The 23,650-nt window shown below is 50.2% G+C and overlaps 1 protein-coding gene across 7 annotated transcripts in view; it reads right to left on the reverse strand.

The window, feature by feature from the left end:
• The window catches only part of C3H3orf52 (chromosome 3 C3orf52 homolog), a 95,192-nt gene that overhangs the window by 59,786 nt on the left and 11,756 nt on the right, over nt 1-23,650 (reverse strand). For all 7 annotated transcript variants that reach the window (XM_075589469.1, XM_075589464.1, XM_075589465.1 and 4 more), the window contains exon 3: nt 18,515-18,635. In XM_075589469.1, coding sequence (XP_075445584.1) covers nt 18,515-18,635 — 121 coding nt within the window. The remainder of the gene's footprint in view (nt 1-18,514; nt 18,636-23,650) is intronic.

Genomic DNA, 23,650 nt, shown 5'->3' on the forward strand with positions numbered 1-23,650 from the left:
GATGAAGAGGACAGAGATGGTGAGCATGATCCAAGGAGTGCAGCCGTGGTAGTTCCGGTGGCTAACGGTCTCCCTGCTAAAGGGCTTGCCTCTCTCCTCAACACCTGGGGAGAGGGGGTCACCTTCGAGCAGAGGTTGCAGTTGATTGCAGCTTCTCAAGGTGTGCAGCCCCCAAGACCCCGGCGGAACCCTGACCAACTTCCCCTGCCAACGGTGTCACACTACAGCTTAAGCAAGTTTGTAGATGGCACACACAAGATCGCTGGATTCCTTAAAGTGTTTGAAGATCAATGTCTCCGGTTTCGTGTGCCAGAACAGGACTGGGTTTTGTGGTTGTCGCCTCTTTTGACTGAGATAGCCCTGGAGACCTTCCAGGCAATCCCGTCAACAGACAGCAAAGACTACTGGCATATAAAGGTTTTATTAGAGACTCAGTATGCCCTCACTCCAGAGGCATACCGTGGCATGTTCAGATCTGGGGACAAGACCAGCCAGGAAACTTAAATGCGGTTTGCATCCAGACTGATCTTGCATGGCACTCAGTGGGTGGAGGGCTTTGCAGCTACTAATGTAAGTACCACAGTTTATTGGACTTGATATTCAAAGAACAGTTTTTGCAGCAGTGCCCACCAGATTTAAAGGATTGGGTCTGTGACCGAAAGCCAGCCACTTGTCTGGATGCAGCCAACCTGGATGATGAGTACATCACCAGTTGTGCCCTGTCCCACCAGAAAGTGCCTGCCCAGAAGGGATCCACTCCGGCTTGGGCACCCAAGGGAACTGAGTTAAATTCAAGTGTCCCCCAGGGGAAGCCAAAGGAATCTACAAAGGAGCTGGCATCCAGATCTGCTTACTTCAAACAAGAGAAAAGGTGCTACCAGTGCAATCGGAATGGGCACTTTAGACCTGACTGTTCTGAGCGGTCCAGCTCACACAGTTCCCTTCAGGGGCCATGCACTCAGGCTGCCAACACGGTCACCTTCGTGGCACTAGTACTCACAGCGGAGCAATGTGCATCCATCCAGTAAGTCCAACAGTGGACCCAGGTGGGCATTTTCACTTCTTCAGCAAGTGGCACAGCAGAAGCGGCAGGAGGGCATCCGATTGCAACTGTCGGGTTGCACTCTAATGATGTGAGGAGAAAGCATTTGAGGCCAGTGACCATTGGAGATTGCCAGGCAGCCAGCCTGATCGACTCCGGTGCCACTGTCACTCTGGTGAGACCTGCTATGGCCAAACCAGAGGATATGCTCCTGGGAATAGGGATGCAGATAACCATGCCAGACGGGAGACCTAGGTCAATCCAGGTCGCTGGGTGTTCCTTGACTGGGGTGCCGGTTGAGGTATGAGAGATGAGGGTGTTTTGCCTGGGTTGGGTACTGATGTGATACTCTGTAAAGACCTGGGGCACCTCATCTGCTTGTTTGTGGAGGATGCTGCTCAAAAAGCAGTCATCACCACAAGTGCAAGCAAGGCACTTGTCCAGGTAGGGGAGCCTTTGGGACCCCTGCCTATTGAGGATGTAACCACCCCCCTGCATTTGGACCAACAGATCCTGCGGTACCTGAGGTCCAGGAGGCAATGCTGGGGCAATGCTCCCCAGCTACAGAATGGACATCCTGCAAGAGGCTGTATCCCCAAGTGAAGCAGACGGCAGCAGTGCAGCAGCTTCAGACCCATATACAGCCAGCAGTCTCAAAAGATTTTATTTTGCCCCCAGGGGTTCAAGGCAGTCAGCCTGGGGGTACCGTGCAACAAGGTACTCCTGGGCAACCTGATGGGTACCGGTGCCTGGGCCAGACCCTAAGAACGGGGGTGCCGTTTAAAGTACATGGAGAGGATGCTCTTGTGACTCCAGTCACAGAGAACCACAGTTGGGCAGTTGCCCTGGCATAAGTGCAGTCGGCACCGATGCCCACCAAGGTTGTTTATGTTCCCCAGCTTTTGGAGCCCACCACAGATTATTACTCCTCTACATTTGGAGCCCCCACACAAAGAGGACCTTGGAGGGATCAGGCAGGTAAGTCAGACAATGCCCGACCAGTGTTACCATATATGTAATTTTCCCAATGGTGACTTATGCTCGGATGCTGTGACCCATAGGGAACTATCAAAGTGCAGTGAGGTATACCAGGAGGTGGTGCGGTCAGATGCGGATCTGGAATGGGTTTAGTCTGGGTCTCAGCCCCAGGAGCTCTGGCTAGTGAGGAGGTAGCAAGGGACCAGGTAGTGGTGGTACCTTGCAGGTATAGGGAAGGCTCTGTGGAGCAAGGGGCGATAGATCCCCAGCTCGCAGATCACCACCAGGACTGGAAGCGAGAGATGTCCGGGAGACAGAAAGTCCCTGTTATGGAGCAGCTCCTCCACCCAACTGAGTACAGTGTCGTGATGGGGAGGGAAATGTTAGACAGGGGGATCAGAGAACCACAGCAGTACTATAGGGATTTAGTGACTTGCGACAGTGTCCTGACAGACCCCCTGACTAAGATGACTGACCAGAGGGCATTGGTGCTGGCAGCCTGGTCCTCAGAGGATGGACTGGCAATTCAAGAAATGCAGCCCTGCGTTGCTGCAGTCAGCAGCCCCAAGCCCCTGCAGTCTTTTGTGACCCCAGTGGTCAGTGTCCCCAAACCCAGGGAGGGAAAACTTGGGTGGAGGTGGGTGCTATGTAGAGGGGGTAACAAGGGTCTCTAATAAAGGTTTAGCCATTTGGTTACCTCTGATCCATGTATTGGGGTTCTAGAGTGTAAGCTCTTGAGCCTAACCGTTGTATATGCATAACCTGTAATTGTGCGACAATAAAGATTTTTTTTGTGTTTTGCCTTTCCAGGGATGCCAGCAAGAAGGGATTGCTAGGGTATGAGTTTGAAGGAGGGGTTTGCGGAGAAAGTTTTGTCAGAATGTGCCTAGTAGGTTGGGGTCCAGAGTTGCTGGATACCCCAAAAATGTACACGGGAATCATGCTTGATTCCCAGATAAATCTAGGCACATTGTCCCGGCAATATCTTCCCTTGAAAACGTTTGGGCAACTCACCGCTAGGGTTCCCTGCTTCAGCATTGCCCAGAAAGGTTAATGGGGCATAGGGATGGAAAGTGTCCCGGTAACTATGAGGGGTACCTAGTTTAAGGGGGATACCCAGTTAATGCCCAGTTAACTCAGAACCAGTATGTAGGTTCTGGTGTGCTCCAATCATATATAAGGTTGTGAGAGGATTTTAAAGTCCTGTCCAAGTCTATTGTATAGTGTGTTGGTAATGTGCAGCTTTATATTCTATTCCCCATAACCAAAGACTTAGGACATATAAAAGTATATTTTTATTAACAATGTGTTTGGTATTAGATGTACTGTTGCACACGGTATTATGAGCTGGGACTTTCAGAACCGATGTTCTGAGCGAGCCACTAGGCTACCAACTTGGTGCCAGTGAGTCTGCTCAGACATCGATAACGACAAATAACTGTGAAGAATAGTCCGTGATTACTTTGGACATTCAACACACAAAGAAAACCCTTTTGAAGTGCACTCTCCTACATAATATTATAGATGTGTACTGCGACAGGGCTGGTCAGGGTGGAAAATAATGACAACGATAGAGCGTAATATTAAACTAATACACAAATAAAACCTTGTGTGGATTGATTATTGGACTATGTTAAAAGTTATTATTATCTTTAATAAGCTTAATATTAAAATAAAGTGAGGTATAACAAACTCCTAAACACATATAAGCACAAACATGGGTATAATTATATAAAGCACCCAAGAAAGATTTTAGTCTCTAAAATACCCTCTTTAAGATAAGCTACAGTCTCAACAATGGTATAATAATATGTAGATGTACTGGAGGTATATTATAATGTGTGAGCACACGATATGAGTAGACTATGTCCGCTATATTCCTTTTTGTGGGATCAGAGTGAAGATATGGTAACCTCCTACTGTCTAGTAATAGTTCTCATAGTAAACTATGGTGTGGTATCCTGTTGAGATGTTAGTTTATGATAAGCTATATTACATGTCCTTATACACGACAGTGGTCTTGACTAAATTGATAATATATAACCACAGATCTTATAGTGGTTATATTTGGACACAACTACAATTGTTGGTAACAAATAGTATACTCTGTATACCAGCTTGTATCCACAGAGCACCCTCTTGTGGACAATTTTAGGATATTCCTAGGATGCTGTCAACAAGGTTTCACTTAGTGCTGAGGTTAACACAGATGAGTATCAATGGAAAGAGCCAGGTAAGTAATAGATATAAGCATTCCTCAAATTATCTAGTTTTGATTCGCTGTATGAGTGCATAGAATAACCTGAAATAGTATTCTGTGTTATTCTGGGAAAGACTGAATTGCTCTATGTATAATGTTACACCTAGTATGAGGCCTGTATCCACTAACTAACTGTCTTCTATCTGTCCAAACCCTATCTGTAGCTGTAAAAACCTCTCTTTAAAAGAGCTCACAGTGCCATGAATATTTATCTGACCCACTGTCCGAGGCAGACTCAGATGTCCGAGTCTCATGCCCTCTGAGCTGGGATCAGACCTCACCACTTCCCTAAACTATGTCCCTAATTCTGGCCATCCGCCCTTAATCTCTAAATCAGGAGGAAAAGGGGAAAAGGTAAAGGGGAAGGTAAGTCAGCACACTGTCGCAACTCAGTCTGGCTTACCTGCCTGGTCTCCTTAGAGATCCCTGGAACAGTTGGTCCCAAATGCAGGGGGACGGCGGAATCCTCATGTGCAACTCCTGATTGCTGGCTCCTGATAATCGCTGCAGCGGGAGCCAGCTCTGTCATAAAAACACACAGAACATTCCCCATTTCATTGCCAAGGAGGACCTCAGCATCTTACCCAGGCAATACCACCACCTCCCTCATGCCTCGTCTGGCACCCCAATCAAGGAATAGCCGGGCAACTTGAATAGACCGTGGTCCACCATCCGGCATGGTTACTTGCATCCCTGTACCTGGGAGCAAATCCTCTGGTCGCACCATATCAGGTCGGACCAGGGTAACAGTGGCACCGGAGTCGAGCAATGTGGCTGCTTGGCGATCTCTGATGGTCGCTGTGCGCAAATGCTTTTGCCGGACATCGTTGGATTGCAGCCCGACTGGACCAATCTGATGTCCCACTGGCTCCGCTGCTGGTCCACCGGTGGCAAGTGTAGTTTCCTCCATCGAAGTCCTTCACTGGGCTGGTTGGATGGCTGCACTTGGTTTCTCTGTGGCTGCCAGTTGCACACGGGCAACCGGTTTTGCAGCTGGAGACCGTTGCCCCTGATGGGGTACACTGGACCTCGGACGGTCCGGACAGTCTGGCTTGAGGTGCCCGGTTTTGTTGCATTGATAGCACTGCCTCTCATGCTTGAACACTGCAGCTTTAGCTGCCCTCTCCTTGGCTGCAGCCTTGCTCTTCCACTGAGGCGTGCTTTTGGTTCCCTTGGCCGAAGTCCTGGGCAGCCTTTTTTCCGCATCAATGCCCAGCTGGTGAAAAATTCCTCTGCCATTTTAGCAGCATCCACATAGGTCTTTTGTTTGCGGTCAAAGACCCATACCCTCACCTCCGAGGGACACTGCTGCAAAAATTGTTCCTGAAATATCAAGCCCAGCAGCAAGTGGTACTTAGTAGTACCATACCCCTCCACCCACTGGGTCCCATGCAAGGGCAGGCGGGACACAAACCACATGTAAGAGTCCCGGTGGTGCTTTTCCTCTGAGCGGAACATGCCTCTGTGCGCATATAGGTTGAAGGCATACTGGGTGAGTAACAGGGCTTTCACGTGTCCATAGTCAACCTCGGTGGGAATTGCCTGGAGAGTCTCCTTGGCAGCACTGAACAAGGGTTTAGACGCAAAACCCAGTCTCATTCTGGCACCTTGTATCTGTGTTATTGGGTTTCAAAGTGCTTTTAAAACCCGTCTATTTTATCCGTGCCAGCCACAAATTTGCCAAAGCTGTGGTGGTCCACTCGTTGCGGCTTGCTCCCCATTAACAAGGTGGGAGTGCGGGTCTGATGACCCTTGTGTGGCTGCAAGCAGATGGACCCTTTTGTCCAGGGTAGCCCCCTCTTCCCATGAGGGAAGGAGTGCAGCGATTCCAGGGGTGGAGAGTCCGGTAGCCACTGGGGCTACACTGCTGCACTCCCTCGAACTGGTCCCCCCACAATATCCATGTGGATGCCCGTTCCCTCCCCATGTCCTTCCTCTACAACCAGGGCGGGAATAACCTCCTGCACCCCAGGTTGGCTCGTGACCACAGCAGTTGAGGGTATGTCCCCCTCGGGTGAAGCAATGCGTGCTTCGTGAGCTTCTAAGTCCTCGTCAAGCAAAGTCTTTGACCGACCGTAGGTAACCAATAGCTCTCACATAAGGCAACAATCTTCCCTGGTACTCTTTTCGGCTTGTTCTTCCAGCCACGACCGCTACGTTCTCTTTTCAGAACTTGGCCCCGAAAAGTGAAGCCAGCTCGCGTCTATTTCTCCCAGAGCATCTTTTGGTCAGTTCAAATCTTCCGCTGCTGTCTTGGCGCTTAGAATCTCCGGAGCTGATTGGCTGCTAGGTTTCTTATAGGATTTCAGTCCCATTCACAGAATACCTCAACCAATCAGAGCATGAGAATTTTGCCACCAGCCTATCAGCGTTTTGCCGGTACCCTGAAGCTAGGCGGGCACGTTTTTCAATTTTGCAATGGGGCATGCGCCAACCTGGCACCTCTGCATTTACAGTAGCATATTGAACCCCCTGCCAGTAAGGTGAAGGGGTTAACCAGGCTCACTAATTAAGGTTAAGCCAACTTGGTTACCCCTGATCCGTGTGTTGGGGTCCTAGAGTTTCAGCTCTTGGACATAGATGTCCTAACTGCATTATTGTGACTGTGTGCAAAATATGTGACATTAAAGAGTTTTGTGTGTTTTGCCTTTCCTGGGATACTGGGACTTGAAGATTTCTAGGCTGTAGGTTTCAGAGTGGGTTTTTCAGAGAAAGTCTTTACAGAATGTGGCTATCTATCGGGGTTCCAGAGTTATGGGATACCCCAGGAATTGGATCCGGGAATCGAGTGAGATTCTAGGACCCAGCCAAGCACATTGCTCCGGGCAAACTCTGACTCTGAAAACGCTATTACGACTCACCGCCAGGATTCCTGCTGCAGCATCTTCCAGACAAGGTAAATGGGTATGAATGGGTTAATGTATACCTGCTATCACCCACGGGGTCCCTAGTAGACAGAGGAGTCCCTAGTATAAAGAGTGGTACCCAGATACATGCCCAGATACCCTGCACCTAGGATAGGGGTTCAGGGGGGCACTCCAGCTAAGTGATAAAGCTGAGATTGGTTTGTGTGTGTAAAAGTTTTAAAAGTTATTTTTCTAAAGTGTGCCAAGTATGAGGCTAGTGAATGTAGGGAATATATACCCTCACTCCATCCCTGACACCAGAATAGGGGCTTACAGTATACATTTTTATCACACCAAATACAGGACACAGTATATTTTATTAAAGAGTTATATTTAATAGGTATATGTACTGATAACCTGTGAATGAACTGTGGGATTTCCAAGTCATGGATTCTGAGGGACCAGATGGCTACCAAGCTGGGTGCCTATGGGTCTGTGCAGAATCCTGACTTGAAAACCTCAGGGATGCCAAGGTGTTAGAACAGGAGGGGTACTGCAGTTCTGATTGAGTACCCACATCCTGGGCTAACACAGGGCTATCCGGCCACCATTTGCCCAACCCCAGACTGGGGAGCCTGGACAGTGGGTGGGCTCAGTATGCAAAGAGTCAGAGGTGCCAGGTTGGCGCATGCCCCTTTACAGATTGAGAAAAGGTGCCTGCTCGGTTTAACAATACCGGCAAATCGGTGATTGGCTGGTAGGGAAATTCCCACGCTCTGATAGGCTGTAGAGGTTGGTGAATGAGAGCCTGAAACCTTTAGGAGGGCTTGCAGCCAATCAGGAGCGGAGATTCCAAGCTCCAAACCAACAGCGGCAAATTCAAAGATGCTCTGTACTGAATAGACACGTAGCGGTCGCGGTTAGCATTGCATGTCGATATCAGTTCCAGGACTTTCGTGAGTACCTACGGATTAAGAAAAAGGGCTCCTACAGAGGTCATTTTTGTGAATTTCGTTTTAAGGATAGATTTATTCGTTAGCTGCATTCCCAGTAAGTGTGTTAACCTTGTAAATTGATTACATTGTGTGTATGTCTTTTCCTGAAATAAATTAGAGTGGGTAACCCTGGATGACAGGGTCTGGCTGCTTGCAGCCCCACAAGGAACATCAGACCCGCACTCACACCTTGTTAAAGGGGAGCAAGCGAAACCCCAAGTGGACCATCACAGCTTCAGGAAGTTCGTGGATGGCACAGACAAAATTGATGGTTTTCTCAGGAACTTTGAAGCCCAGTGTCACAGATACAAGGTACTAGAGCGGGACTGGGTTTTGCTGCTTCACCCGTTATTGTCCGGTGCGGCCAAAGAGACTCTCCAGGCAACCGCACATGAGGATGTCAATGACTACAGACATGTGAAAGCCCTACTGCTCATCCAATATGCCCTCACCCCATAAACATACCGTGGCATGTTTCGGTCCAAAGAGAAACGGCCCGAAGAGTTCTACACGCTGTTTGCCTCCCGCATTGCTTTGCATGGGGGACAGAGGGTGGCTGGGTATGGGGCTACTAAGTACCACTTGCTTCTGGACTTAATCTATAAAGAACAGATTATGCAGCAGTGTCCTGCAGACGTGCGAGAGTGAATCTTTGACCGCAAGCCAAAGACTTATACAGATGCTGAAAATCTGGCTGATGAGTTTGTCACCAGTCGCCAGTCGGTGGTGTTGCGAAACAAAGGTGCTACTCAGGACACAGCCACTTCGGCCAAGGGGGCCAAAGGCCCTACTCAGTGGAAGAGTAAATCTGCAGCAGCGGGCAGCGCACCCAAGACTTAAGAGTTCCGACATGAAAGGAGGTGCTACCATTGCAACAAGACTGGGCACATCAAGCCAGACTGTCCTGACTGTCCGAGGTCCGGTGGACCCCATCAGGGGCAACGCTCTCCAGCTGCAAAGCCGGTCACCCGTGTGCAACAGGCTCACACAGAGGAGTCAAGTACAGCCGTCGGACCCGCCTCGCGGGGAACCTCCACGGAGAGATCTGCACTTGTCACCAAGGAACCAGCAGCGGAGACAGAGGGACATCAGATTGCACTAGTCGGGATGCAGTCCAACGATGCCCGGCAGAGGCATCTGCGACCAGTGACCATCGGAGCTCGCCAAGCAGCCGGCTTGCTCGACTCTGGTGCCGCTGTTACCCTGGTCCGAACTGATATGGTACGGCCAGAGGGTTTGCTCCCGGGCACGGGGATGCAGGTGATCATGCCAGACGGAGGACCGAAGTCCCACCAGGTTGCCCGGGTCTTTCTTGATTGGGGTGCTGGATGTGGCATGAGGGAGGTGGGGGTATTGCCCGGGTTAGATGCTGAGGTCCTCCTTGGCAATGACTTGGGGCATGTAACATGCAGTTTCACGGCAGAGCTGGCTCCTGTTGCAGCGATTACCAGGAGTCAGTCATCAGGAGTTGCAACTGAAGGATCCGCCGTTCCCCTGCAATTGGGACCAACAGTTTCAGGGGTCTCCGAGGAGACCAGGCAGGTAAGCCAGACTGGGTCACGATAGTGTACTGACTTACCTTCCCCTTTACCTGTTCCCCTGACTTAGAGACTAAGGTGGGGTGGCCAGAATTAGAGACACAGTTTAGGCTGCGCTTATAGTGCCGGCTATGGCTACAGCTACAGCTACGGATGACGTCTCCCGTCTCCGTAGCCCAAGCGAAAGATGTAATTTGAGTTTGGGAAACGTCTCTTGCTACAAAGGGAGTGACGGAAGGCATTGGGGCGGGGACAAAGCCAGGAGGAAAGCTGAACTGGAGAGTAGTTGTAATTTCTGTTTGTATGCTGAATTTACTTTACTTTTATTTTAAATTACAGGAGAATTTACTATTTTAAAGTTGTTCATATAGTGTGTTTCACTAGACAGACACACACACACACATACACAATCAGGGCCACCAACAGAAGTCATGGTACCAAGGACAAATGAAAGGAGCAGGCCCCACCCCCCAAACCCATAGCGCACCTACCACGGGAAAACTAATTTTAGCGCGTAACTTTTACTTAACCCCCCAGTACATATAAAATACACCCCCCCAATACATATAAAAATACACCCTCCCAATACATATAAAAATACACCCCAAATAATAAAACGCTGCACCCGGGCCGGGTCTCTCAGCAGCGCCGGAAGTCAGCTGGGCTAAGCTTCCGGCATGCCGGCGTGAGAGGGAGGCCAGGCGCGTGCACGAGCAGCAATTGTGGGACTGAGAGGTGCCTGCAGCGGGGCAGGGCTGGCAGCAACTGCTGTGACCTGCAGCCGGGCCCCTGCCACCGCCAGTCCCCCGCAGTCCCGCCACCCACCGGCCCCCCGTAGTTCCACCAGCCGCCGGCCCCCCACAGTCCCGCCAGCTGCCGGGCCCCCTCCACGCCCTCCGCAGTCCCACCAGCCACCGGACCCCCGCCACCGCCACCCCCCGCAGTGCCGCCAGCCGCCGGGCCCCCGGCCCAATGCAGTCCCGCCACCCACCGGCCCCCTGCAGATCCGCCAGCCACCAGCCCCCTCCACCTCCCCCCCCGCAGTCCTGCCAGCCGCCGGGCCCCTGCCACCGCCAGCCCCCTCGCAGTCCCGCCAGCTGCCGCCCCCAGCCGCCGCCACCAACCAGCCCCCCACAGTCCCCCCAGCCGGGCCCCTGCAACCGCCAGCCCCCACAGTCCCGCCATCCCCCGGCCCCCCGCAGTCCCACCAGCCGCCGAGCCCCCGCCACCGCCACCCACCAGCCCCCTGCAGTTCCGCCACCCACTGGCCCCCTGCAGATCCGACAGCCACCAGCCGCCAGCCCCCTCCACAGTCCCGCCAGCCGCTGGGCCCCTGCCACCGCCAGCCCCCCACAGTCCCGCCAGCTGCGGGCCCCCTCCACCGCCACCATGCAGTCCCGCCAGCCGCCGGGCCCCCGCCACCCACCGCTCCTCCACCACCACCACTAGACACCGCCCCCCCCCCACCAGCACCACCACACCGCCCTCCCCCCCCTGCAGCCACCGGCCCGGCCTGAGATAATCCCCAAGGTAAGCCTGATTTTTATATGTATTGGGGGTGTATTTTATATATGTATTTGGGGGGAGTGGGGTATATTTGTAGATGTATTGGGGGGGAGTGGGGTATATTTGTAGATGTATTGGGGGGAAGTGGGATATATTTTTAGATGTATTGGGGGGGGGGGTGTTTTTATATGTATTGGGGGGTTCAGTAAAAGTTACGTACTAAAAAATATTTACGTGGTAGGTGCGCTATGGGTTGGGGGGGGGGGCTGCTCATTTCATTTGTCCTGGGCCCCATGATTTATTTCTGTTGGCGGCCCTGATCTCTCACACACACACACAATCACACTCTCACAATCACACAATCACACTCACACACACACTCTCACAATCACACTCAATCACACACAATCACTCACACAATCACTCACACACACATACACAATCACACAATCCCCCCCACACACAATCACACACAATTACTCACACAATCACTCACACAATCCCCCCCACACACACACATAATCACACACACAATCACACACACACACACACACACAATCACACACACACAATCCCCCCTCCCCTAACACACACACAATCCCACACACAATCCCACACACACAATCTCACACACACAATCCCACACACACACACACTCCCACACACACACTCCCACACACACACACCCACTCACACACACAAAATCCCACACACACATAATAACTCACACAATAACTCACACAATCACTCACACAATCACACACACACACAATCAATCACAATCACACACACACAATCACACACACACAATCACACACACATAATCACACACACGCACACAATCCCCCCACACACACACATAATAACTCTCTCTCTCACACACACACACACACATAATAACTCACACAATAACTCACACAATCACTCACACAATAACACACCCACCCACTCTCACACAATCCCACACACAATCACACAATTCCCCTCAAACACACAATCACACACACGCAATCACACACACAATCCCACACACACACAATCCCCCTCACACAATCCCCCACACACACACAATCCCCCCTCCCACACACAGACACACACACACACACACACACACACACACAATCACACACACCCCTCTCCCTGCACTCACGCACAGACACATTCCCCCTCTCCCTGCATCAGAAGCTATCTGATTGGTTACAGCCTGTCACATGATGAGACCGTCTCTGTAAAAATCAAATTCTACTGACTTCAGAGATTCACGTTGCTCCGTCGCGCCTACTATAAGCGCATGCTACAGATTCAATGCATTTGTTTTAAAGCGACGTCGCGACGCTGTCGCCATCGCCATCACTATAAGCACAGCCTAAGGGATGCGGTGAGGTCTGACCCCAGCTTGGAGCGCATGAGGCTCCGGGTGTCCGAGCCTAACTCGGACAGTGGGTCAGAACGGTTCTCATGACACCGTGGGCTCTTATATAGAGAGCAAACAGCTATCTAAATAGGATCTGGACCGGTAGGCGACAGTTTGTGGTACCGAGGGAGTATAGGCACCAGTTGTTACAGGTAGCCCACTCGATTCCACTACCGGGGCATCAGGGGGTCACTCGGACGAGGCCCGGCTGTTGCAGCGTTACTACTGGCCGGGGTCATCAGGGGCTCTGGCAGATTTCTGCCACTGCTGTGATGCCTGCCAGCAAGTAGGTAAGGCGGGTGATCGGGTGAGGTCGCCCCTGAACCCGTTACCAGTAATTGGGGAACCTTTCCCAAGGGTAGCTATGGACATAGTGGGACCTCTAATGATCCCCAGTTGGTCTGTTAACCATTACATTTTCACAGTGGTGAATTTTGCCACCCGGTACCCTAAGGCTGTAGCACTTGCCGCCATCGATGCTAGGGCAGTCGCGAATGCATTGCAAGTTATATTCACTAGAGTAGGTTTCCCTCGTGAGATTCTAACTGACCAAGGGTCGCAATTCATGAGTGAATTGCTACTGTGTCTCTGGGAAGCGTGCGGGGTGAAGCACCAGCATACGACCCCTTACCATCCCCAGACCAACGGTCTATGTGAGAGGTTTCATGGTACCCTGAAGCAGATGCTGCAAGCTTTTATAGCGGCTGAAGGGAAGGACTGGGAGATTCACCTACAGGATTTGCTGTTTGCATATCGAGAGGTACCGCAAGAATCTACTGGGTTCTCTCCCTTGAGTTGCTATATGACCGCAGGGTACTGGGACCTCTTGACCTATTCCGTCAGGGATGGGAAGGGGAGACTACTAATACTGATGCATCTGTGCTTCAGTATGTAGTAGATCTCAGAGACCAGCTGGAAATGCTCATGGGGTTGGCACAGGCTAACCTCAGGGAGGCTCAGACCAAGCAGAAAGCTTGGTATGACCAGAATGCCTGTAGCAGATCATTCATCCCAGGATAGCAAGTGCTTGTTCTAAAACCCACTCGGCAGAACAAATGACTGGCTGCCTGGTCTGGACCGTACAAGGTTCTCAGAAAGATGAATGAATGCAACTACTGTTTGTTGTACAGGTAGATGATAAGAAAGGTAGAAATAGGACCTATCAAATAAATACTCTTAAAAATAATTTTTCACCGAGCGTTGCATTAATGCTGGAAATTTGTAGCCCACTGATGGGGGACCCGGTGAGCAATGTTCTGCCTGACCTCCTGGGGCACAGTAAAACAGGTTGAGATAGGGCACAAGCTCAGCGTACAGCAGAAAGTACAGGCAAAGGCTATGTTAGGGCAGCATACGGTTCTGTTATCAGACAAGATGGGAAGAAAACATATCACAGATGACCCAGTGCTTACCGGTGATCTGGGACCTCTGCATAAGCATGCGTACAGGGTATCAGCAGAGGTAAAGGTAGCATAGATTGGGAAGTAGAAGAGATGCTGGTCCGAGGGTTAATTGTACCATCCCAGAGCCCTTGGGCTTGTCCGGTAGTCCTAGTGCCTAAGAAGGATGGGACCACTTGGTTCTGTGTGGACTACCGGCAGCTCAATGCGGGAACGGTGCCAGATGCTTATCCCATGCCCCGCATGGATGAGCTGTTAGATGAGCTCGTGGGGCAAAGTGTCTGACCACCATGGTGCAAAGGGTACTGGCAGATCCCTCTAACCCAGGAGGCTAGAAAGAAGTCAGCATTCATTACTCCAAGTGGCCTCTATGAATTTTTGGTGATGCCAACGAAGTGTATACACACAAAAACATATTAAAACCCACAATTGGTAGTTAACTAATTAGGATCATTTCTTTTAAACATTTACAATTGTTGATTTTAATATGTTTTTGTGTGTATACACTTCGTTTATAACGAAGATCATGTATACTTGTCACAGTCTTAGCACTAAATAAAGTTATTTTAAGTTTTATTTATTGTTGTTCGTTACACGATACTAATAAAGCTGTTGTTGTGGTTCGTTGACGCGCTGACGTCACCGCTCTACCCTACGCGATGGGCGCCACTCGTGGTGCGTCCTGGTAACATGGCGCGGCGCTCGTGACGCAACTAAGCGACGGGTTAGTGGTGAGGAAAGGCGGGAAAATGAACCTATATCAGGTAAGGGGATTACTCAGAGGATATGCACCTTGAGAAAGAGCGGAAGCTCGAAACGCGTTGGTGGGGGCCCTAGGGCTCGTTTTTGTTTACCATGCTCTGACCCATTAAACCTTTTTATTGGGAACACACTCTCTAGAATTTTTTTCCTGTAGTGCTCCATCTCTCCCTGTCGAACCTGTGGAAATCTCTGGAGAACCGGCAGCACACACCTATGAAGAAAAAGACCCACTGAAGACCCATCTACAAACAGTGAATGATTTGCTCCTTTATACACCACAGGAATCCTATTCAATGTTAAAGACTGGACACAAGCAAGTGTGAGTATTCATCAATCAAGAGGTGTTACTCTTCCGGTTTATTGATGTTATGGATGTGGTGTCACAATCTACTGTATAGATGGTCCATTATAGTGTGGGATACTTCAAGGATATGGAATTATGTTTATCATGCATAAAAAACCCAGCAACTGGTCAGGTCTGTGTTAGAGCACCATACAGCTTTGTTTGCTCTTGTCATATGTGCATCACTGTGTCTGTGTGCAAGTTATGCGACAATACAGTATTTTTGTGTTTTTACCTTTCCAGGAGTGCTAGGCTATGAGTTTTAGGGTGGGTTTTGCTGAGAAACTTCTTTCAGATGTAGCGGGGTTCCCAAGTTATGGGATACCCCAAAGATGTACCTGAGAATCAGGTAAGATTCTCGGGCACAATGAAGCACAGTGCTCCGGCAAAATCTTACCCTGGAAACGTTCTTGCGACTCACCGCCAGGTTTCTCTGCTTCAGCACAAACAGGAAAGGTAAAAAGGACATCAGGGATCAAGGTATCCTCAGAATGGTTCCGGGGTCCCTAGCATAAGGTGGGATGCCCAGTTCATGGTATAGGGGTTCAGGGGGTGCTCCAGCTATGTGCTAAAGCTGCGAGGATCTTATTTGTGTATAAAGATAAAGCAAGGTTTTTGCAGTGTGCCAGAGATAAGGCTAGTAAGAGAAGGGAACATATATTCTTATTCTATCCCTGACACCAGACCAGGAGACAGACATTTTTAACACAAAGTATAGAGTAAAAGTATATTTTATTAAAGGTTTATATTTGCTAAGTATATATGCTTGTAACCTATGTATATGTGACGGTGGAATTTCCATGTCCGTGGTTCCGAGAGACCAGATGACTACCATGCTTGGCGCCACTGAGCCTGCTCGGGGCCTCAAGGATGCCACGGTGTTAGTACAGGAGGAGTACTGTAGTTATCTTTGAGTACCCCCGTCCTGGTCAAACAAAGGGCTATCCAGTGACCCTTTGCCAGCCCCAGACTCTGCAGAGCCGGGACAGTGGGAGGGCTCGATCTGCTAAGAGGCAGAGGTGCCAGGTTGGTGCATGCCCCTAAGCAGAGTCAAAATCGGTGCCCACCTGGCTTCAGTATACCGGCAACATGGTGATAGGCCAGCAGGAAAACTCCCACACATTGATTGGCTGTAGTGGTTTCTGAATGGGACTCCAAAACCTATAAGAAACCTTGCAGCCAATAAGTCCCGCTTTTCAGGGGCCAAGTTCTGAAAAAGGGACGTAGCGGTTGTGGCTGGTATTACATGCCGAATAGCGCTCCAGGACTTTTGTGAGTACCTCCCGGTCATTGGAAAGGGCTTGTACAGACTTCAGTTGTTAACATTTAGTTCCAAGAAAGTTTATTTCATTAGCCCCCCCAGTAAGTGTGTTTTCAGTACAAATTGTGTGCATGTCTTTTCGTGGAATAAATTACAGTTTATTTTACCAACTTGTCATGCTCAATCAAATGATCCCGGTATAAAAGGTGTTAATAACCCTGGTCTCCCGTGATACTGTATCTTTGTTTTGGGAAGCTCCGTCCCTAGAGAGAGGTCAGGAAATCCTTCTGGATAGGGGCTCTCATAGGAAAGCTCTGTAGTCTGAGTCAGCCACCTACTACAAGAAGTAACCTCCTTATCAAGCTGCCTGTCAGCTGTATCAGCTTACCTCCTGATTGCCCAGGTAATTCTGACAGGGTTAACCTTCTGACTGATGGATCCAGGAAAGAGCAGAGAGTGGCGCTCAACACTTGTGAATAATATGTAACTGATTAAAGTTACTTTAAATGATCAGATAAACTGATGAGTGAAAAAACAAACTATCAGTGAAAAGAGAAATAGTGATAGTGATAATACACTTGGTGAACAAGAGGCATATCAATTAAATAAATCAAAATACGTGGTATCAGTGAATTAAAATAAATAAAAGGTTATATACTCCACTCAAAACCCTGTAACATGATATGTTTCCAATATCCTCCATAAACCACATCTAAGAAAATCAAGGGAGCGAGGAGAAGGAGAGAAGAGAAAATGGACATAGAACAGAACTATATGACAGTTTAGGGCTCATTTTTACAAAATGTAGTAGAACATCGGTGGAATTTCGACCCCCGCCCCCAACCCGGAGTTATGACTGACTGATCCTGATCAGAGGAGAAGTGTTGATAGGAACGCCAGCCACGTCAACCGCGTCACCCGGTCACCTCACTTTTGGAAACCCGGAAGTGATGATATCGGCAGGAGTGGAGACTCGGAGTGGGTGAGAGCGTGACTCAACAGGCTCCTGGGAGTCACAGCGATTTATTTGTATTTGCAAATGTTCTAAATGGATCACCAGTTTTAAGCCTTTATTACAGGGGGTTCTTTTTGTGATAAATTTACTGTTTTAAAAGTACCATCTGCACTATATTGGTCTCTCTTCTTTCTCCTGGGTCCTGCTGAACTGAGTGTGTATCCATCCACGTTCTACTACACTTTGTGCCACAGTTTTGGAAATGCCCATACATCTCATATGGTTTTGATTATAATCATTGGAGGTTCTTTGTACAACTGAGCCCTAAACTGTGATACAGTTCTGTTCTACTGTATGTCCATTTTCTCTTATCTCCTTTGGTGATACTACCCCCACTCCCCTGATTTTCTCGGATGCTGGATGCAGGACTCAGATGTATGTTTCCCAGGCATAATTATCAGTACCTAACTTCACCCTGTCACAGTATCCCTTACATTTACAGCTCTTGTTTTTTTCACATACTTGACAGAATTGTTTGAATAGGCAGTCATATTTACAGTACAATGTTTGTCTCCCATTGCTGAGCTATCCCTTACGCCTGCTCTTTCCCCATCTCACATACAGTAGCCATCTATGAATTCTTAATTACAACTGTATCTTAACTGTAATTTGCATCCTGTTTCACATCTGCTTCATGGATAGGCAGATTTAAAATTGACCACTTATGCAATTCGTTCGTTAAAAGAGAATGTATAAAAAGATTAACATAGATACTGTATGTTTTTATAATTTGTAGTCCTCTGTCTAACAGGGGACACAATGTTTTGACTGCAATAAGTTTTATTATATTCCATATGTTGTTCCATTTTGCTTGTTATGGACGTTTTTCTAAATATTTTGTTAATTTTGCTTAGAATGAAACTTACATAAGAAAATAATTATTATTTAAAACAGAAATTAAAATGTAAACATAATTATATGTATTTTAAAATTGTGTGACCAGTAATATTAAACATACTAGACACAAATATTTTTACTGATAGGCACACTAACAGTATTTTAATTTAAGTATATAATGAAATATACATGCTATGTCAAAAATGTATTTGTTGATACTTCACAACATACTGGAAGAACATATTCTCTCTTGACATGCTTACATCAGCACGCAATGAGATTCGTTATAGGAAGTAAAGGGTTAACATTTTACTTACGCGAATAGAGAATAAGGCTCAAGGTTGTTATTACAGCGACCATGATAAAAACAAAAGTTATGGTCATCCACAGTTTACATTTCCCCCAAACGTTGTCATTGCATTTATCTTGCTTCCAGTTCTAAAAAAGAAGGGTAAAAACAACATATTTGACAATGTGCAGTGGACATTGAAAGATTGTACAGAAATAATTTTCATGAAACAGCTTTAGAGGTCTTACATTAAACTGTAAATTGATGGGTACTCCATACACAAGTAAGGCTTAAATTGTACTGTATACAGTAATACCTTTTTCTCCATTGATGGATATTTTTTTATTCAAACAAAAGAAATATACAGTATTAGGACCTTTGATGTCCTTATCTGTGGAAAACTTATGTAGCCAGGTCACCTGTTTTCCCCTTCGTCCTCCTAGGGAGCCTCCGTGGCCAGGAGAGATGCCGGGTGCTGCCAGAGGCCAGCGGCAGACCCGACGGCCATCCCAAGGGTGGGGGCCGTTGCAGGGAGCGGTGCGCTGTCTCCGCGAGCGGGCCGGTTGCCGGGGACGCGATCAGGCCGTTGCTAAGGCCACGGTCGCGTCTCTAAGGTCCCGGCAGCTGGCGAAGAGAGCGCCGCCATTACTCCACCACTCGCGCATGCGCAGTGATAGCGCGAGTGTAGGAGCCAGCCAGGAGGGTCGCGCGAGAGTAGGGATAGACAGGGAGAGGTTGCGGCGGCCATTAGGAGCTAGTGCAGGCATAGGAAAGGCACGCACGCGGCCCCAATGTTATTACAGGCGCCCAGGGACTACAATTCCCATAGTGCTTAGCGAGGGAGGCACCAGGTGCCTCATAGGAGCCAATAGGGCTGCAGGACTGCCAGGAGAGCAAGTGGATACATTTGGCGGGCTTGCAGCTACGTTGTCAGTCAGAGGAAGGAGCAGTCAAGGGAAGGAGGTAGGGTACAGGAGCGAGGGACTCCCTGTACTAGGCCAGCACCCCCTTGGCCCAAGATGGCCCTGAGTCCCCCAGTAGTGTGAGTGTTGCCAGGGATAGCCCTCAGGATAGGGAACCTGTCACTTACTTTAGTTAGCAACTGGGGAACAGAAGGGAAGATAGGGACAGCTGGGGGGTTTCATAGCGGTAACCAATCCGGGGAGCCATAGCCCAGGGTCCTGTTGTGAATTAGTGGCACGAGACAGCTGGGGGGTTCATAGCGGTAACCAGTCCGGGGAGCCATAACCCAGGGTCCGTGTTGCGAGTGGCGAGGCGAGGGGGGGGTTTCATAGCGGTAACCAATCCGGGGAGTCATTGCCCAGGCCGGCGTTGCGTGTAGTACGAGGCAACTGGGGGGGGTTCATAGCGGTAACCAGTCCGGGGATCCATGGCCCAGGGACCGTATTATGAGTAGGGTGGGTACAAGACCTACCTATATAGGATAGGCAACCCCGAATGCCCTAGGAGATTGACCCTTAAGCCACTTAAGGATGCTGTGCTATAGGGACGGCCTGTAGTGCAGGGTGTGTCACGTTGCTATTGCGTTAGAGAGGGACTCAGCGGATGCTGCGGTTCCAGTGACGGAGTTCGGACCCACGTTGGGGGTCCACAGAGAATATCGCCAGGATAGGATCAGACGGATTCATCACGCGTCTGACCCTTTGTGAAGCGTTGCTGATCCGAGCACTGGAGTGCTCGGCAGGTATCTACAGTTCTAAGTGCACCACCGGGCCCTTAGCTTAATAGTGACTGCGCAGTCACCCATTGATTCTCTGCAAGAGTGCGGGACATTGGGTGGGGTTCTTTGGACACTGGGTGGGATCACCTAGTGTTGGGGAATCGTCCTGCGAGACGTCACGGTTAGTGTCTCCTCCTGAGAGGGACACAGGTTATGTTATGAATGTGATGTGTCGTATTACATGTTAGTAAAGTCCTTAGTTATTATACCCCATTGTGTATGTGATCATTGAGTTTGTCCTGCGAGGATCCACTCCCTCTCTGGTGGGAGCCATCGCAGGTGGAGGCGCTGCACCTATTGAGTAAGTGGTTACCCCTAGTATAATTGCCCCAGGTTCCCCGTGGCGGAAGCTCAGCCCTCCTGCGAGCCAACAGGTAATGCACCACACCGGTAACACTGCATGTTCTACTCACCCACACTATATATGAGATTGGGTGGGGTGGAATACCCGTTACATTTGGAGGCGCTGCTGAGATAGACCTGGGGTGCCCTGTTTGCAATTTTTCAAATTGTCCCATTCATATTTTTCATCATGGCGGTGCCGTCACCGCAAGACGTCGATGACTGGGCCTTAGCGCGGCAATTATCCCCAAGGCGCGTGTTTGTAGTGGCCGGAGTATCCCATGATACGGAATTGTCCACTATGCGCGCCCAAGTAAGAACTTGCCCGGAATTGGCCACTGCCCGGGTGACAGACTTAAGGCTGGATACTGACGGCCGGGGGATTACCTATCTCCTGTTCACCACGCATGACATATGCCTAGAGACTGTTCCCCATGTATTAACACTCCCCGAGTCTTCCGCAGGGGACTGTCTCATGATCTATGCAAAAAGCTGCAGTGTAGTTGACAGGACTGTAGTTAAAATGGAGGCTCCTGCAGCAGGGAAGGCTAACAGTGAGTCCCACCTAAAATGGCGGCTCCCGCCAACTCAAGATGACACACGTGCTTCTGACTGCCAGGCTGCTCAGAAAAAGGTTACAGAAAACCATCCGGGACTGGCGGGAAAACCAGAGCCCCGCCCCCGTAATGTGAGTGACTCAGTGCAGAGCGAAAACCACTCCCTTGTAAAACGTGCCCTTCCTTTAGATTCCACCAGGGGGAGCAAGCACGGTTATCTTCAACCATACGTGGACGCTGTGATTGACACTCTGATCTCTGAGGATGAGATGATGCATGAGGACGAGATAGACTGTCAAGGGATACACCCTAGTATGTATGTGGCCTGGCGTGCGCCCGGAGTAGATTCTCTTCTCTTCATATGCTCCTGCCTGCAAGAAGCCCACGCTCAGGGAGCCAAAGTGTCTCGGTTATCCCTCGACTACAGGACCATCGAGGTGGAAGGAGAAATGGGCATACAGTGTTTTAGCCCCACTTGTGACTGTTCTAGAGAGACATTGACATGGTGGTCCTACTGTGAGTGTTGCGGGGTGGGGTTATTGAAGTCTATTGTTCCCCAGCATGCCGAACCAGCAGAGGAGACAGAGGAATCACAGCATACAGAGCCTGCTGTGGGCCCGTGTGCCCTACCACGGCCAGTCCGGCCTACAGAGGTACCATCGGTCCCAGGCTTGGGATCAGTACCTGTTGACGACGACAAGGGTGAGTTGACTGCCCCAGGGGTGTTGGGTGTGAGCCTCCAGGTGGCCGCGGAGCACGATAGCTTCTTAAGTCTGGACACCTGGGCGAATGGCTCCACTCGACATCGCGTCCTGGCGGAGGTGTCCCCCCTAGAAGATAGCTGTCCTGCAGTGCGAGTGGACCAGTACCCACTGCCTATCGTTCCAGAAGAAGAGAAACCCATCGCAAGCCAGCAGAGTGGTAAGGAACCCCCTTGCTCCCCACAGGCTCCGATGGAGATGGCCGTGCAACAGGCCAGAGTTACGGTTCCTGATCTGAGTGAGAGCCTGTGCGCTCCAACTCAAATGGTCCCAGGACTGGGATCCAACGCTCCCGAGTTTCAAGACAGTAAGTGGACTGCCCCAGAAGTATAGGGGGCAGGTTCCGCGACAGCCGAGGTGGGAACTGACAGCGTCCCCGAGGACCTGTTGGCCACCATGAATCACCGCAGTGGTAAGGTATCTACCCTTTACCCCCTGCCAGGTGAAGTAGAGACTTTGAGTAAAGAGACAGTGTCCAATTCTCGCTTCTCAGTGGAAGCTGAGCACGTATGTAGGGACAAGGACTATGTGGCAAAGGAGCTGGTAGAAGTTGCCTCCTTTGCGCCCAAGAAGAAGCGGCCCATTCGTCACGTAGTGGACCGAGGGAAAGGTCCTGGCCGCCTGGCCTGCTGCTTCCAGGCAATGGATGATCAGGTAAAGGCCGGTGTGAAGGACAATGTGCTATTCCTTCCACCAGGGGGAGGAAGTAGCACTGAACCAGTGACTGTTACTCCAGGGTGTGCTTTCCGCGAGATTCACCCCGGGGAGGCTCACGGATGCAAAAGTGAGGTACCCCCATCTGATCAGTTAGGGGCACCCCACAAATGGTCTCAGCAAGCAGCTGATACTCAGCTGGCCTCGGGTAATAGTGGGTGTGATATGCCATGTAATTTTTCATTGTGTGAAAATGTGCCAGGTTTCATGGATGTTGCAGCCGATTTGTTAAGTGTACGGGTTATGCCATGCCATTTTTCACTGTGTAAAATTGTGCCATGTGATGTCGTTCCCCAAGCGAGGGCGTTGGGTATTTCACCAGGGGGAGAGTGTAGCCAGGTCACCTGTTTTCCCCTTCGTCCTCCTAGGGAGCCTCCGTGGCCAGGAGAGATGCCGGGTGCTGCCAGAGGCCAGCGGCAGACCCGACGGCCATCCCAAGGGTGGGGGCCGTTGCAGGGAGCGGTGCGCTGTCTCCGCGAGCGGGCCGGTTGCCGGGGACGCGATCAGGCCGTTGCTAAGGCCACGGTCGCGTCTCTAAGGTCCCGGCAGCTGGCGAAGAGAGCGCCGCCATTACTCCACCACTCGCGCATGCGCAGTGATAGCGCGAGTGTAGGAGCCAGCCAGGAGGGTCGCGCGAGAGTAGGGATAGACAGGGAGAGGTTGCGGCGGCCATTAGGAGCTAGTGCAGGCATAGGAAAGGCACGCACGCGGCCCCAATGTTATTACAGGCGCCCAGGGACTACAATTCCCATAGTGCTTAGCGAGGGAGGCACCAGGTGCCTCATAGGAGCCAATAGGGCTGCAGGACTGCCAGGAGAGCAAGTGGATACATTTGGCGGGCTTGCAGCTACGTTGTCAGTCAGAGGAAGGAGCAGTCAAGGGAAGGAGGTAGGGTACAGGAGCGAGGGACTCCCTGTACTAGGCCAGCACCCCCTTGGCCCAAGATGGCCCTGAGTCCCCCAGTAGTGTGAGTGTTGCCAGGGATAGCCCTCAGGATAGGGAACCTGTCACTTACTTTAGTTAGCAACTGGGGAACAGAAGGGAAGATA

Source organism: Ascaphus truei, chromosome 3, assembly GCF_040206685.1.
Source record: "Ascaphus truei isolate aAscTru1 chromosome 3, aAscTru1.hap1, whole genome shotgun sequence".
NCBI classification, from domain to species: Eukaryota; Metazoa; Chordata; class Amphibia; order Anura; family Ascaphidae; genus Ascaphus; species Ascaphus truei.